At 35.5% G+C, this 18,177-nt stretch overlaps 1 protein-coding gene across 6 annotated transcripts in view; it reads left to right on the top strand.

Annotated features, from left to right (window-relative positions):
* Window positions 1-18,177, top strand: part of UNC13C (unc-13 homolog C) — a 557,967-nt gene that overhangs the window by 454,910 nt on the left and 84,880 nt on the right. For all 6 annotated transcript variants that reach the window (XM_070236389.1, XM_070236405.1, XM_070236396.1 and 3 more), the window contains one exon: window positions 10,436-10,524. In XM_070236389.1, coding sequence (XP_070092490.1) covers window positions 10,436-10,524 — 89 coding nt within the window. The remainder of the gene's footprint in view (window positions 1-10,435; window positions 10,525-18,177) is intronic.

The raw sequence follows: 18,177 nt of genomic DNA, 5'->3' as shown, positions 1-18,177 counted from the left end.
CAGAGTGTTTGTTTTTTAAAAACCAACCCAGGTGATTTCTCACGTGCATAAAGTTTGGGAATCACTATGCTAAAACAGATAAAATAGCCAACTCATGGTATAGACCAACTTGAGCTACAAGTTAAATTATTTACACCACAATGCTCATACTGTATTACCTGTATTACATTATTGTGTCTTTATAACACAACTACAGCAAAATGATCACCAGGATGCCAGGTAATAATTTTCATTCCTTGGTGAATAATTGTTTTATTGTCCTATGAAAGTTCAAATAGTTCAAAAGTAAAACATATACTGTCATGTGTCACTTAACAATAAGATACCTTCTGAGAAATGCATCATTAGGCGATTTCATCATCATGCAAACATCATGGCATGTACTTATACAAACCCAAATGGTAAAATCTACTATACATCCAGGCTATATGGTACTCATTTTATGGGACCACTGTTGTACATGCGATCCATCATTGACTGAAATGTCATTATGTGGCACATGACTGTATTTTGGTTTATAATATTTTAATAGCTTAATTATTTCATGAGTATGACTCAGTACATATCAATTGTAAATAAATACCTAGGTTGTATTCATTTTTTCATAAAAATATGTTGTTATAGCCTACAGAAAGGCCTTAGTTGTATTTCCTTGTTCTTCAATCTAATTTGTACAAGTACATGAAAAAGAAAATTAGATAACCCAAAATTTAATTTCTTTTCAGGAATCATAAGATATTGGTTATGAAACTCTACAGAGCTTGTATTGTAGTAATTGATTTAGAAGAATTATGCCTGCTATGTAAGCAGAAGATGCATTACTCCTTCACAATATTTTATTGGTACAACCCTCTTGAATGGCAGAAAACGTAATTATCCATAGGCCTGCTCACCTATTAACAGCACTTAAAATTCTAGAAATTAGCCATTATTAACACATTTAGAGGAATGGGGTGAGGGTGTTTGCTTAGCTAAATTCTCTCATTCTGCTGACCACAAAGAGGACCAATTAGGTACAATGGTAAGTTATTTTTATTGATATGTCTCGAAAAGGATTGAATCTCCTGACTCATCTCATGGTGGTAAACTTCCCTGAATAGGGCCAAGGAATCTGGAACATAATCCTACCTATCCAAAAAGGTGTATATTTTAATGAGCAACTTAATTATTCTTTTGTTTCAGAGATACATATCTATGTCACTTTTCACTTTTTATTGATTAATTTGATGTGTCAATTAGAAACTGCATCTGACTGCCCAAAAGGGTATGCATGTAGCTGATTGAAATTCACTGTAAAATCTATTAGCAATATGGTCTTAGTCTTCAGCCAAGCAACCCCTGACCAGAGGGTAGAGAAATTAACTTCTGTCATATTTTACTTAGTACTATCCTTTCGACGTTATACTGGCTAGGCAACAGGGAGCTGAAGACCACCACTGTAAAGGAAATAACACTCCATGCCAGAAGTTCTTGAACTTTAACATGCATCAAAACTACCTGGAGAGCTTATTAAAACACGCATTGCTAAATTCCATTCCCAGAATATTTGATTCAGTAGGTCTAGGGTGGAGCCCGATGATTTACTTTTCTAACAAATTCCCAGGTGATGGTGATGTTACTGGTCAGGAGACATATTTTGAGAACTGCCACTCTTTGCTTTTAGAAAAGCAGCTAGGTAATAGGTAATACACATTTGTCTTAGCTGTGTACCACTCCAAACTGACCTACTTAACGTGTCTGGAATTTTGAGAATATGTGGGAATCAATGTGTTGGATGAACCTTGAGACAGCATGCAATAGCACCAGCAAATATTTGGATTAAAGAATATAATAATGTCAAAATATAGGTGGCAAATTTGTAGTCATATACAAATATCCAACTTTTTTTAAACATTCTAGACTTTATGCCTACATTTTATATATATCTTATTAAAAGAGGTGTTATAGTTGTACAGAGGTTAAGTTTTATGTTCGGGTTTCTGATCTGTCTCACCTTTTCTCCTTAATGTAAATAAAGATGTAATTCACTAGTTAATACATTAATGAGACAATCTGCTGTTTTCTCTTTTATAGCAGTTACAAAATAAATTATAAAATAAAGTTAATAAAGTATATATTAGTTGCCACTAGATAATAAAATAGGCCATTCTAACTAGTCAAATTATGTATTCCTTTTAGTTCTAAAATTGCTTCCTACGCAATTTGCACAGTTCTTCCTATTTAATTGAAGTGTCTATTGTTGCCTTCTTATATTTACTGTATCTTTGGGGAAACAGGAGTTGAGATAGAAAATAAAAAGATTTAAAAATAAATGCCTTAGGCCTCAATGAGCTAACATCAGTAAGACCTTGTAAAACAACAATTAGAGCAGAGATCCCATTAGCACCCATTGAAAGAGGTATTTAGAAGCCAAATGTTCCCTGTCCTGCCTGGACCACTTGAAGCATCTCTTCCCCTCTGGGATGACTATAAAAAACAGAGGTTAGAGCAAAGTGAACTACAGACAGAATGTATTCCTTCATTAGTTCATTCAGCAAATATTTATTTCCTGGGCACCTATTATGAGCTGTAAATTTTACTAGGCACCAGAGATACAATAATTACTAAGATGCAGACCACACCCTCAAAGAATTTCAAGTTTGTTAGGGGAGTCAGAATAATTAAAGGGGTAAGATTTGTGGGGGGAACTCCCCCAACACTTTCTAAACTTGAAAACATCCTTCAAATGAAAGTTGTAATTGTTATATCTTGTTCTGCAACTCTTCAAAGAATAAACTCAAACCTCTAGCCTCTTACTATGTAAATAAAACTCAAAGGTGAGATGTCATTTGGCTGAATTCAGTAAAAGAAAGCAGCTGTTTTTAGTTTTATGGTAACAGATAACCAGGAGGACTGAGTGTTTGAAGTGCTGGCCTTTTATTGTGGCAGCATGCAGATATTGCCTGGTTTCTTTCTCCTTCCAACCATCTCTACAATTAGAGTTAACAAATTGGACTTAATAGAAAATTAGGAGAATAATGAGGGCCAGAAGGGCAAATTGCACTGAGGTGATTTAAGAAATATGATTAAGGATCTAGTACTACCACCACATAAAGTTCAGCTAACTGCTAAGCTTGTGAAATTAAGAAAAGGTGCTACCTTGGCGGTTGAGAGGTTCCTGGGTAGGTGATCCATATCAAAGTGAAATTCAGACCCAGGCAGGTGCTGCTTGTTAACCTCATTCCCCAGAGCAGTCCCAGGAGATCCAGAGATCATGGGGTCACTGTTGTGCCACTAAGTCTCTTTTTAAACTAACCTCTCTCGGATCCTTGAGAGAATACAAGCCACAGCCCACTGGGAGAGAAATAGAGTTTTACTTGAACTGCCATCTTCTATAATAGACCTACTTTATTGTCTTGTTGTAATCCCCTTTGATTGTTTATGCTTGGCTTAGCAAACCATAAATCAATGCAGACGCTAGTAAAACATTTCTCTAACACAGCCAGTCCTCTCTCTTCTACTTCATAGAGTAGCCCTCAGCAGCTCATGCAAGTGACTCACTGAGGGAATTCTGTCCCCATCACTTGATATCCTACCGGTGCTCAATTCAGTTGATTGAACAGACTATATTCACACTGCTAAACTGAGATGGATGCAGTAATGTGAAAAGCTGAATGGGAAAGACAGCGTGAGGCAGGGCAAAAAAGGCAATTTTTACAGAACAAATTCTGAACATAAATTTTGTCTCTTTTCTTCTAGTCCTGACTTATTCCTACTCTGTCCAGTTTCATAGTTAGTCAGCCAATAGATGGAGTTAATAAGCCCAAAGTTTCTTCCCTGCCAAGTTATCAGACTTGAGTTTTTTTAATGATCATTTTAAGAAGAGAATCCCTTAAAAGAATATAGCTTCTTAGAATGCTGCTTTTCAATCCTCATGTGGCCCCAAAATGCATCTTGTGGCCTGACACATTATCTAGGCCTTGGTTTTCCCCACCTATAAAAAGAAGGAATTCAACTACATGATTTCTGAAGTTATCCTCGTTCTAGCAGTCCACAGAGTAGAAGGATAATGTAAATGTAGTAGGTGAGAAGGAAAAAAAATCTTTAAGAGAAAAGAAGGGCATGTCACTCACATAAGGCTTGAAGGTATAATATTTTTTAAACATTCAGAGAAATAGAAAAACACAATTTACCATATATTCACTAACTCAAAACTACATTGAATGAATTATAAAAGATAAGGCAATTTCTTTTCCTTCAGTTGTCTAGGCTGAAGAACCTAACAACATGTCTCAAAGGCATTTACTTGATTTGAAGCACAATGACAGTAGGATTTACTGAGTACTCTTTGTAATTAGGATGAGAGACAGCTACTGATGTTCTTCAACTTTTTGAAACTGAGAAGTTAGAAGCAGGAATTTATATAACTGATACCTCTAACAGTTCATGCAAATCTGATTGACATAAGGAAAATGCCATAGTTTCTCTCTGAAAATGATCTTGTAAGTTTTTGGAGAGGGTCTCTCCTAAGGGGAATTAAAAAGGAAACAAAAACAGGGTAGCATTGGTAGAGCTGGGGAACTTTTGTTTGCAATAGAGAGAACCATGTATTCTTTTATTCCTGACAACATACTACAGTATCCATGCTGAATGCTGTAGGCCTACAAAGTGATTTACGGCATTTCAAGGAGAGTAACTTCCTGCTGGATTCACTAGGGAATTTTCACTGATTTCTCAATTATATATTGTAAATTAAGCTAGGCATTTTAGGATGAACAGATTCTAGTCAAGTAGAAGGGTTGAAGAGAAATAATCTTTTCAAAATAAAAGAAATAGCAAGAGCCCAGATGAGATTGTGAGAAATTTCTTGAAGCGTGTCCCTGGTTGACAGCCAGCTAGAGGGGTCAGCAGATGCCATGATCAGATTTGGGCTGTATTAAAACAACTATAGGAACAGTTAGGAGGAGGGAAAGAAGAACACAATTTGGAGATGATTGCAGTGTAATCTGGATGAGAAAAATTCTGCGTCAGAAAATGAAGAAGACAGGATAGACGGAGGAAATACTTCAGAGATATTGTCAATATATTTGGTATCCAAGTGAATATGGAAGGAAGAAAACAGAGAGGAGCCAAAGATCACTTTCACAATTCTGCCCTGAACAATTGTATGCTATCAATCAAATCAGAGACAATAAGAGCAATAAGTTAAGGATGAGCAAGTAATAAGTTCATTTTTTGATATGTTCAGCTTGAGGTCATCGAAGTGGAAAAAGCTAGTGGGCACAAGGGAATATGCACAAGATGCTCAGGCTGTAGATAACAGATCCGGGGTCATTAGCATATAGGTGGAAGTTGAAGCCATAAGCATGAATGTGATTGCTCAAGAAGAGAATATAGCGTGTAAAGAAAAGAGTACTGGGAAGGGAAAATTGAAGGACATTAATATCTGAGGATTATATAGAAGAAGAGAAGTCAACAAAAGAGATAGACAAATCATAGGCAGAAAAATAGGTTAGCTAGGAGAAGGTGGTCTCTGGAGAAGCAAGAAAATAAAGAGCTTGAGAAATAGAATAAACAATAGTCTGAATGCAGGCTGAGTAGGATAAATAAAGTCATAGGATTGGCAATTAAGAGACTACCAGTGACCTGTATGTGAACATTTCAGTGGAGTATCCAGAGCAGAAGCTACAAAACAGGATTAATGAATGTTTAAGAGACAAGGATGTGGAGGCAGCAAGTTTTACATTTATGTTGTGGGCAGTTTGAAGGTCAAGAGAAGAAAAGATATTAGCTAGATGCTAACGATAAAGTAGTTGGAAATAAGTTGGATTTTTTATTATCTGTTCTATTTTTATTTTAACATTAATGTTATTTGAGCATATTTATAGGAGGGGTAATAAAAATAACGATGGAAGGACTGAAGATAGAAAGGGATATTTGATGGAACAAATCCCAAAAGAAGGAACCAAAAGCTTAAGTGAACAACATTTCACTTGGAAATGAGGCTTTCTTTTTCATAGAAATAGTAGTGAAGTTTTCACTTATTAAAAGATTTTCTGCAAAAATCTTGATGACAGTGTGAAACTCATCAGACTAATGATCAAATTTTGGATGCTGTGAAGATGAAGCCAGGGGATGCTTATCCTCCCTAACTTCTTTAGATGATGAAATTATATAACCCTAACATTGATGAGCTGAACTCAAGGAAAGGCAGCCCAGTAGCCCGTAGAAAAGAGGAAGGAAATGAGATAGTGATGAACACTGTGGAAAAGGAATAAAATTCACACTAAAGATCCATAACTTCTTCCATATGAAGTCCTTATTTTTCAAGTTTGTCTTCAGAGTTTAACTGACACTTTCCAACCCACTAGTTATATCTCTAGCAAGAGCTTGATGGTTGGTTTAACAATTGCTGTTTTAAGAGGCTGAAATAGTATGTGCTCCTCTCAGGTCCCTTAGGGAAAGAATTTTTGCTTGGAAAAAAACATACAGAGTGCATGTATGGTAACCATATTTTTGGAACCAAAGAAGTATCAGGACATAATCTGACATGGTCTGGCAATGAGACAAAAAATTGAAATCTGTACTAACTTGGTAACTCCAGAATATGTGGTTGCTAAGGAATGAAAGATTTCATATGCAAAAGTCTCCTATTAATAGTCAATGCAAAGTATCAGTCCAAGGAGAAGGATCCCTCTGGATACCAGGATTCCTTTTGAGGGCCTGTCTTCATGCCTCTCTCTGTCCTCACCTCCTTCTTTAACTATTTGGTAAATGCCCATGCACGCAGGGACAGACACCCAGGATAGAAAGTTAAGTAAGACAGAGAGTTTGCTGGAAGAGAGAGATTTATAAGAGAACAATTTGAAGAAAGCATTGTACAGACAGTAATGGTAAAAAGCACAGTTAGTGCAGAAGCTTAAGCTACTAACTGCCTGAGGCAAGCAACATTTGGGACATTTGCAAAAGGAGGTGATGAGTTAATTGTCTTTTAAAAGGAAAAGAAGTGAACCTTTAAAAAAAAAAAAAAGGGGAACTTAAAAGATACCTTGCCTTCTAGCTATGTATTCCAGACAAGTCACTTATATTACCACAGCTCAATGGTGTAAAATGCCTCAATGGTGTAAAAACTCAGATACTACCTGTATATGACCATGGTTCATTCTGTCATTAGAACCACACTTTACCAATCTAGATTTTGGAATTCCCAAACTTTTTATAGGATGTAAACAAAATCTATTTTGAAAACTTTACTATAAATTCAGAATTTAACTCAGTATTCTTAAATTTTCATTGTGTATATTCCTCCTTATGTGGAACCATTTATTGTTAATTTATTCCTTTGCCAGCCAATTAAGTTGTTCAGGTACACATGCTAATTCAGTTTCTAATTTATAATAAATTTATTAACTGTGACTTTTGAATGCTTGAAATTTGTTCTTTCTTTTTTTGCTTTTAATAATAACTCTCATGATACAAAGAATGCTAGTTAATTTTGATATTTGATGTTGTATTACTTATAGAACTATGCTAAGTTTTAAACCTTTGTGAAAAAAATTTAGGTAACCTTTTACCTTTCTAAAGTAGCCAATAGTTTGTAAAATGTGCTATTGGTAATTTAAGCAATAAACTCTCAAACCCTAAATTATTACTTCTTAGAAACTTTAGGAAGTTTGTAGGAATAAGGAAAATTTCCTCAATTTAAGCACATAAAGAAAGAACTCAAGAATTAGTAAATTTGATGTCTAAAGAGGTTGTTTTATAATTAGATAAGTGTTATATTTGTGCCCATTATTATTGCAAAATACTTGCAATTCGTAGATTGGCCTTAAAATTACTGTTTCTATTTTAACGCTTTAATGATTTGGATCAGATAAACATCAAATACTTAACTGAAACTAAAACTTTTCTGTGTCTTTGTTTTTTTTTGGCATGGTTACGTGACAGAAGCATTCTATCTGTACCTACTTAGAAACACATGCTTCTATCAGGAAATGGAAACTATAATCCAATATTTAAATTACTGTAGTTTGACAGTTTCCGATTTTCAAGTAATAACCAATTATAAGAAATTTCCATTCACAAAATACCTAAAGTGGTCTAAAATAACTATAATTTAATTTCCCATAAAATTTAAAAGAATTTATGGGGAAGGGGCATAATTTCATACAACTGACGCATCTAGCCTTCTTGTGTGACTTTAAAGTCATTATCTTAACAGGTGAATAAACAACCTCAATGTGTATATCAAACTAATACAGGAACAAAATACACATTTGAAATAAGAAGCAACCCCATTTCCCGAAGAAAACCCTATTCTCAGAGCAATTTCCTTGCAAGTGGCTGATGTGTGGGTGGAGAAGTATCACCTATCCCCCCCCCGACAGTTTGCCAAGGAGTGGGAGCCTGAAGAAAACCATGTAGGAGGGCTTTCTGATTCCCTAATTCCTCAATAATTTTATCCAAATGAAATCAGATTAAAATTAGTATTAGAGCAATCGCGAGAAAATATGATAAACATTCAGTCTGCATGGTTCCCTAGGATTTGGGTAGGCAATCCACATGTGCTTTCTGGGTCAACATTTGCGGGGATATGGTTTATTAGGCTAATTGTGTTTAAATCCATATCAGTGTCAGGTCTTTCTTAAACAAATACTGTCTAATTGTCTTTCCCGGATCACTGCCTAATAACTGATTATAGTTGAATGGAACCCTCAGAAAATATAAGACCCAAGGATTTTCTAGTTTTCCAACACATAGAGAAGTCTATATTGTTTTAGTGGCCTGTCTGTCTGTGGGTAAGAGCTGTGAGCCTATCTGATGATAGAGGCATAATAAAAAAGAGTCCAGAAGAATCACTTTGGCTCTGATAGAGGGGCAGAAACTAATCAATCCCGAAATCACCTGAATTTAAGTTAAAATTGACATCAAGGATTGGTTTGATGTAATCAAAGTGTCAGATGCCAAATGCAATTTTTGGCTTCCAGTCCAATGTTTTTAGTCATGTCAATACAACCTAGAGCTTCCCAGCTGCTACAGTCTGTAAACAATACCCCTTCCTAACAGTTTCTTAGTGTTAGAAATGCTCTTGGAAGATTACAGGACTGGCCTTAACTACTGGGGACATTTTTTGGTTTTGCGCATCTCCCGGGAGTTTTAACTGATATTGGGTCCTATATTTATTTGGGTCCTATATTTATTTGGTGTCCTCCTCAGGTTCTCCTGTTGATACTAAGTCCTCCTTTAATTTGTTCTACTCCTGAAAGTTGGCTTTATCCCATCCTCTTCTTTCAATAGTAGACCAGCTTGTACAAAACCTATAGGTACAAATGGTAGGAAACTAAATCTCTAAAGACTCAAAGGAAGATTGACTTAAATTTCAGAGAATATTCTAGATTTCCCTTTACATGAACTTCTATCAGCTTGATAGAATACATCTATCATAAGTCATCCTTTTTTGACAACTAGTTTGCAAAAACGTAATTAACAGACAGGAGAAAATTTTCTAAAATGCTGGTTAAGATTCTAATGACCTTTCACTTAAATTACAAAAATATTCTCCCAAGTAAATAGATTGATGTGTTCATTTATTTGTGTTTATTTATAGTGTAAGTTATTTTGTAATATTCATTAACATTATTTTAAGAACTGAAATCAGATAAAAAGAATAGTTGGTCTTTAAAGTTTACAATGTAATACAACAAGCATTAAATAACTTTATCTTGATTTAATTATTTTTATTTTGCCCCCAAATTTGCTCAACAGCTTAGCTTCAAGCTAAAAGTACTCAAATACTTGAAGAAAAGTAAAATAAAAATAAAATGTGAAACTTTGAAGCTTGAACTCTCAGTTACAAATTGGCATCTGGGAAGAGAAGCCAGGCCTGTTGCCATCAGAGAAACATTGCAGCTCTTGAATCATTCGTTTTCCTATTACTTTTAATTCCATAGTTGGAAAAATATGAAAACGCCTTCACATGAGGCACAACACACTACTCTTGCTAAATTAATTTTTTAACCAATTTTTTAAATTTGTAATGGGCCTATCTATTTAAAGAGATATTAAAAATTAAAATCTATTTTTAAACAACACATATATTCAACTGATGTATAGCATGTTAGGTTTCCTAAGTTATAAATTTCTCATGTTCTGGAGGTTATTTTGTCATGCCTTGCATCCCATTGCTATAACCAACAAAGGCTTCGCTATCTAGCTCTTCTTTGTATGCATGCTATGCATTTCAATCAGTTTTTTTATATATAAAATCTCTTCCAGTTTCTTTAGAATTTCCTAAATTTTGCATTTGATTTCAAAGATAAAAAAAAGCAAAGGAAAAAAAGTACAGATGTGTTATATTGTTTGATGTTTATCTTAAAACAAGAAAAATGCTTATTAAGAGAAACAGGGGCATGCTTTCTCAGAACCCCAAAGTAATATTTTTATGGTCTCTCTACAGCTAGATCCCGAAGCTAGTACTATTCTAAAAGAACTTCAAGTTAAACTTAATGGGGTTTTGGATGAGCTCAGCGTCACTTATGGTGAAAGGTAAGTGGCCTAAGTAGTTATTATTCAAATGTATCAGGTTTCAATTAATAACAATCATGCCTTCAATGCTGTTTCTTTCACCTGACTGGCTAAATCCATTTAACTTCAAGACTCAATCTATACCATCTTCTCAGAAAGTCTGCCATGACCCCACAATCTAATGGTGTATCCTTCAGTCAGGTAGCATTTATAACACTATGCTCTAAGTTCTGGTTTGCTTGCCTGTTTCCCTCACATACTTCTTAAGCGCAGAAACCATATCTCATTCCTATTTGCAATTCTAGTATTTAGAGCTTAGCAATTGGCTGTTGAAATAATGGAGAGAGGGAGGAAGGCAAGGAGAAAACCTTCACGTACATAAGAAGTCTGAGTTGCATTCATGCTGTACATATCAATGTGGTTACACTTCCAAATAACTGAACTCCAACCCCATAACTGAATTAATTCAGGATTCTAGGTTTTAGGGCTTAGGAATCTTAATGCAATTACCCCATGGGAAACTACTGGCATATCTATATTTTTTCTATTTTTTAAAAATTAACTTTGCTCGTCTATAGTGTGATTCTAAAGAGACAGAGGTCATCCTAGATAGACTTCATTTTGGTCCCAGAGGAAAAAGCCATCATCTCTATTTTAACATCAAATGTTAAAAGAGATAGATAAACATAAAATGTTTAAAAAATGCATCTTTGAGGAAGCTCATTAATTTCATCAGAATTTGATTTAAATATTAGTTCAATGAATGTTGACATTATTTTAAACTGTGTGTTTAGTTCTCAAATAAGACTATAAAAATTACTCTTAAGGCAAGGGCTAGCTATCTCTTTGAACCCTACTCATAACTTTTTATTGTGTTTTGGAAAGACACATTGTTAATAAACATTTGTTGATTATTTATGCCACTTTTAAATCAGAAAGACTAAAAAGAAAAAAGACAGTGAAAGCATTATGCTTTTTCTTCAATATAGGAACGAGGCAAAGTAAAGAAAAATCCAATACTTGGCTCTCTCTTAAGTATCAGGCTTATGATCATTGTCTTTATGGAGCCCACCCTCATCACTCAGGGCCTGAGCCAGGTGCAGTCTCGCTGTGTTGAGCTTAGGGTAGTTGCTCTGCCTTCTGCTTTGTGTTGTTAGCTGACCTGGATCCTGCTTACTAGGCATAAATGTTAATAAGCACTTTGAGTTTCCATTTAACCTGGAGTTAGAGAGGCAGACCTTGTCCCGAGATTTGGGGTCTCACTGGTCTGACTTGGGATGACACTTAGCCATGGGGTCTTTGGTCAGTGATTTTAGGCTTCTATCTCTATTCTAGTTGTAATTCAATATGTGGTTAGCAGAAAGACTGTTGCCTTCAGCTAGGAAGGCAAAAATATAGATTATTTAGCAAAGTTAGGGGGAGAAAACAGGGGTCAGGAATAGCTAGGGGTCTTTAGGTCAGATGACTAAACAATAGAAACTGGAATATAGATAGTCATCTAAACAGAATAGAAACTAGAATATAGATAGGAAAAGTATATACAAATTACTTTATGTAATATATCCAAATGACCCTCATAAACATGTACTTTTTACTTTTTGTTTTGAGAGAGGGAAATATTCAGGTTACTAAGGCTGAAATATGAATTATAATTTGAAAAAGTCTGAGCAAACTTCAGTGATGAAATAAGGATTTGTGCCCTTAGGATGGCACTTAAGGTAGTTTATTCATTTGAAGCTGGCTATTTTAACCTAAGTATTGAAACTCCTGGGTACCCAGTATCTACTTCCTCATTATTTTTTAAATATAGGAAAGAATTTAATACTTTGTTCGAAGAGGGCTAAGATTATTGGACTAAACAGCTCACATGTCATGCTTTCCTTAAAAAAGAATAATTAGTGTATCTTTGTTGCTGTGGGTTTATTTCCCACACTACCAGCCAGATCTACATCACACATGCGGTGGGGGTGGGAAGTCCATAATGATCAGTGTGACCATGCTGTGAAGTCAAACTGGATAATTTTAGTCTGAATCCATCCTTCTTAAGAGTCTAAATTAGAAGTCTGGAGCTTTAAAATTAAGTTCATAATTAATTGCCCCAAATCCATTTTGTCTCGTGTTATTAAAACCCACTATTAAATAATTTTACCATATGGAGCTGGTAGGGCGAATTTTCAGTAAAGCCAGCGCAGAGCCAAACCACACATCTGAAGCCCAGGTTCCTGACGTGCTCATAGGGCACCCGCCTGGGAACTGAGACTGAGTGATATAAGTTCAGTGATATCTTAAAGATATTCTTAAAATTTTCACAACTTATGCTACTTAGGTTTCTGCTTGCACACATATTTTGCAGTTTGATTTTTTTGATTTACTACATCACCTTTTATGATAACTTTGGTACCAGGAGCTGGCTGGATTAAGTAAACAAGGAATTCAGGAACACTTCATAGGAATTCTTCTGTAAGTGTTTGGCTTCTTGGGTGCTCGCAAAGTCTGTCATTATTAACTGGTACTGCTTTTATTCAAGCTGATTAATAAAGACTTTTTCAACCAAATAATGAATAGAGAAAAAGGCTTTTTAGGTGAATTTGCCAAAAGTTGATAGAGACAAAAAAATTTTAGGTTAAATGCAGGTGTTCATTCACCATGGATTAAAGCTAAGGTAGAATGACATTATCTCTTATACAGTGATAACCCTTCCTCCATATGCCTGATCCCACATGCACAGCTGGCTTCTGGTGGAAGTTTACCATATGGGTCTGTTGTAGGAACTTGTTTGCCCATTTTTGGAACATGAGTATCATGCCTTCTGTTCAGTCTATCCTCCACCCCATTATACTGATTTAAGAATCAGTGTAAAAGAACGTAGCTATTTCAAAGATGATTATTACTACAGTTGCAGGATCATTGATGACCCATTGGTAAATCAATTTGTTCAGAATTTCCAACATGATATACCTTCCTTTTCTATTGACTCAAATATCTACCACCACTATCTGCACGAAATATACACACCACCATCAACTCCACCCTCTTCTCCACTATCCTCTCTGCCACCCTCCCCCACAACCACTACCTGACAAAAATCCAAGGCAGATCCAGCCAGATGAAAGTCAGATAGTCAGGCATTTGGATTCCTTTGGATTTGAGCCTGAAACAGGATTTTCCATTGGATTAGATAAATATGAAGAGAACCAAAAATGAGCCACATCCATGGGGATAAACTAAGATCCAGGGATCAAGGAACCAAATACAAATGCCAAGTCCAGACTGGCAAGAATGGTGTTGTCAAGAGTAAAGAAGGTCATGGAGAAGTCTGGAGCCAAAAGATGGAAACAGGCTAAACATGATGGTAGGAGTAAAATCAGACCTTGACTATATGTTCAAGATTATGGACCAATGTATTTATAAACCTGTTATAAAAGGGCTGGGAGCAAGAAAATTATCCAAGTTGTGATAATTTAAAATCTAGCAAAGATTTCTCATATTAGGTAGCAAAACCAATAACTAGAAAAATGAAGTATTTGACAACAGGCCAAGTAAAATATTTCCATAATATAAATTCTAAAATAAAGGATCTCATATGTACCATAAGAACAAGAAGTTTTATCTGTCTTGGTCACTGATGTATCCTCAGCATCTAGTAACTGAGACTGGCATAGTATTTATTAAATATTTGTAGAATGCATGCATGCATTAATAAATAAATAATTATATTCTTTCTATTTAATTAATAATGAAAGCATTATGTAGTGAAAATTCCTAAACTTCTATATAAAATTTAAGGAATTGATGTATTTGGACACTTCTCAAATAACATGAACTGTGTTATCATTGTGTGGAGAAAGAAGAATGAGACTGACTTGATTGCAATTCTAAAATGAATTCCCTCCTTCTCATTGCCATTCCAGTTATGTGATCATTTCCCAAGCTTTCATTTGTCCCTATTCTCCTAAAGGGCTTTTTTCTTGCCTGCATGTATATGTATTATATTTACTCCTATTTTTGGAAATGTGAAAGTAATAGACAATATAGAGGAATGATAGATAAGCTGAGAATCTCCATTATTTAAATCTCTTACTATTGGCCACTGCTTAGATAAGAACCACCAAAACTGGTGTAGGGAATATAAAGAATGAAAACAATATACTGAAGATGGCTTTTCACAGACATTTAAATCCTTAGAGCGGTGAGGCAATAGTGGTGGGTGGAAGGAGGATGGTCCATTGAGACATTCAACCAATATTTCTTGAGCAACACATGATATAAGCATGTAACACTGAACAAAAAAGACAGTTCCTGCCCTCATGGAGCTTACGGTCTAGTTGGGGCAACAGGCAGTAAACAAATAAAAATTATGAAATGTGTCAAATAATGGAAAGTGCAATTTAAAAAAAAAAAGGAACGGCAAGGGAATGGAGAATGATAGGAATGTCATTTCAGATTGAGCATTCAAGGAAGACTTCTCTGAGGAAGTGACAGTTGGTACATGCCTGAAATAAGTGAGAGACCAAGACACTCATGAGAAATTCCATGGGGGAGGGAATACAATAGTGGCCATGAAAAAAGAGCATCCTGAGAGAATTCTAAGAACACTGGGAAGGCTGTTGTGACTGGACTGCAAGAAGCAGAGGAAAGAATGGCAAGAAATGAGATCAAGGAGATTTCCAGTGCCAGATTATATCAGGATTTAATTAAGTTCATGGAATGCATTCTAGGTTTTGTTCTAAGCGGATCTGGAAGCCACTGAAGATTTTCAGCAAGGGAGGAGCATGATCTGGTTTATTTTAACAAGATTTTATCTGTAGAGGATTGAACAGAGAGACAATATAGGAAATTATCACACAAATTCAGGTAAAAGATCATGGTGGGCTGGTCTATAGTAGTGTTGTGGAAGTAATAATAGATCCTCAGACTTAAGATACTTTGTAAAGATTTGCTGATGGATTAGATATCAGGTATGAGAAAAACTCATTAGACTTCTAAGTAGAAAGATTACATAGGAAGTTTAATGCAACAGTCTGGAGTTCAGGTTAGAATGCAGGTCCACAGATATATATTTGGGAATCATCAGTATGTAGATAGTATGGAAGCTATGAGACTAAGTATAATTACTAAGGAAGTGATTTTTTAAAAAATTTTATTGAGGTCATAATAGTTTATAATATTGTGAAATTTCAGTTGGACATTACTATTTGTCAGTTACCAAATATACGTGCCCCTTTACACCTTATGCCCACCTTACAACCCACTTTCCCTCTGGTAACCACTAATCTGTTCTCTTTGTCCATGTGTTTGTTTATCTTCCACATTTGAGCAAAATCATACCATGTTTGTCTTTCTCTGTCTGGCTTATTTTGCTTATAGGTCCATCCATGTTGTTGCACATGGGATGATTTTGTCTTTTTTATGGCTGAGTTGTATTCCATTGTGCATATATGCCACATCTTCTTTATCTAATCATCAGTTGGTGGGCACTTGGGTTGCTTCCACATCTTGGCTATTGTGAATAATGCTGCAATGAACATAAGTGCATAAGTCTCTTTGAATTATTGATTTCAAGTTCTTTGGATAATCACCCAGTAGTGGAATAGCTGGGTTGTATGGTATTTCTATTTTTAATTTTTTGAGAAATCTCCATACTGTTTTCCACGGTGGCTGCACCAGTTTGCATTCCCACCAGCAGTGTTATGAGGGTTCCCTTTTCTCCACATCCTCTCCAACATTTGTTGTTTTTTGTCTTGGTAATTATAGCCATTCTAACAGAAGTAAGGTGATATCTCATTGTAGTTTTGATTTGCATTTCCCTAGTGATTAGTGATGTTGAATATCTTTTCATGTGCCTGTTGGTCATCTGTGTATCTTCTCTGGAAAAATATCTGTTTATATTCTCTGCCCATTTTGTGACCAGGTTGTTTGTTTTTTTGTTGTTGAATTGTATAAGTTCTTTATATATTTTAGAGATTAACCCCTTGTCAGATATATGATTTGAAAATATTTTCTCCAAGTTGGTGGATTGTCTTTCACTTTGTTCCTGGTTTCCTTTGCCTTGCAGAAGCTTTTTAGTCTGATGTAGTCCCATTTGTTTATTTTTCTCTTTTGTTTCCCTTGCCTGAGTAGACATGGTATTCAAAAAGATCCTTCTAAGATCCATGTCAAAGAGTGCACTGCCTATATTTTCTTCTAGGAGTTTTATGGTTTCAGGTCTCACATTCAAGTCTTTAATCCATTTTGAGTTAATTTTTGTGTATGGTGAAACATAGTGGTTTAGTTTCATTCTTTTGCATGTGGCTGTCCACTTTTCCCAACACCATTCATTGAGGAGATTTTCCTTTCTCCATTGTATGTTCTTGGCTTCTTTGTCGAAGATTACCTGCCTGTAGATGTGTGGTTTTATTTCTGTGGTTTCAATTCTGTTCCATTGATCTGTGTGTCTGTATTTGTACCAATACCATGCTGTTTTGATTACTCCATCTTTGCAGTAGTTTTTGAAGTCAGGGAATGTGATGCCTCCAGCTTTGTTCTTTTTCTCAGGATTGCTTTAGCTATGCAGGGTCTTTTGTTGCCCCATATAAATTTTAGGATTCTTTGTTCTGTTTCCATGAAGAATGTCATTGGGATTCTGATTGTGATTGCATTGAATCTGTAGATTGCTTTAGGTAGTATGGACATTTTAACTATGTTTAGTTTTCCAATCCACGAGTATGGAATATGATTCCATTTCTTTATGTCATCATCAATTTCTTTCAGTAATGTCTTATAGTTTTCATTGTATAGGTCTTTCACCTCCTTGGTTAAATTTCTTCTTAGATATTTTATCCTTTTCTTGTGACTGTATTTTTTTTTTTTTTGAGGAAGATTAGCCCTGAGTTAACATCTGCCAACTATCTTCTTTTTGCTGAGGAAGATTGGCCCTGAGCTAACATCCATGCCCATCTTCCTCTTTTTTATATGTGGGATGCGTGCCATAGCATGGCTTGATAAGTGGTGCATAGGTGTGCACCCAGGATCCAAACAGGTGAACCCCGGATCACCAAACTGGAACATGCGAACTTAACCACCATGCCACCAGGCCTGCCCCAGATTGTATTCTTGAAGTCTCTTTCTGTTAGTTTGTTATTAGAGTATAGAAATGCCACTTATTTTTATAAGTTGATTTTGTACCCTGCAACTTTGTGGCCATTGTTGATTATTTCTAATAATTTTCCAATGGATTCTTTAAGGTTTTCTATATATAAAAAATCATGTCATCTGCAAACAGTGAGAGTTCCACTTCTTCCTTTCCAATTTGGATTCCTTTTATTTCTTTATTTTTTGCCTAATTGCTCTGGCCAAAATCTCCAGTACTATCTTTAAGAGTGGCAAGAGTGGGCACCCTTGTCTTGTTCCTGTTCTCAGAGGGATGGCTTTCAGTTTTTCCCCAGTGAGTATTATGTTGGCTGTGGGTTTGTCATATATGGCTTTTATTATGTTGAGGTCCTTTCCTTCTATACCCATTTTATTGAAAGGTTTTATCATAAATGGATGTTGGATCTTGTCAAATGCTTTGTCTGCATCTATTCAGATGACCATGTCATTTTTATTCCTCATTTTGTTAACATGGTGTATCACATTGATTTGTGGTTGTTGAACCATCCCTGCATCCCTGGAATAAATCCCACTTGATCATGGTGT

The sequence above is a fragment of the Equus caballus genome, chromosome 1 (genome assembly GCF_041296265.1).
Source record: "Equus caballus isolate H_3958 breed thoroughbred chromosome 1, TB-T2T, whole genome shotgun sequence".
In the NCBI taxonomy this organism is placed as follows: domain Eukaryota; kingdom Metazoa; phylum Chordata; class Mammalia; order Perissodactyla; family Equidae; genus Equus; species Equus caballus.
The sequence above is the reverse complement of the archived record's forward strand: the minus strand, read 5'-3'. Positions and strand labels throughout refer to the sequence as shown.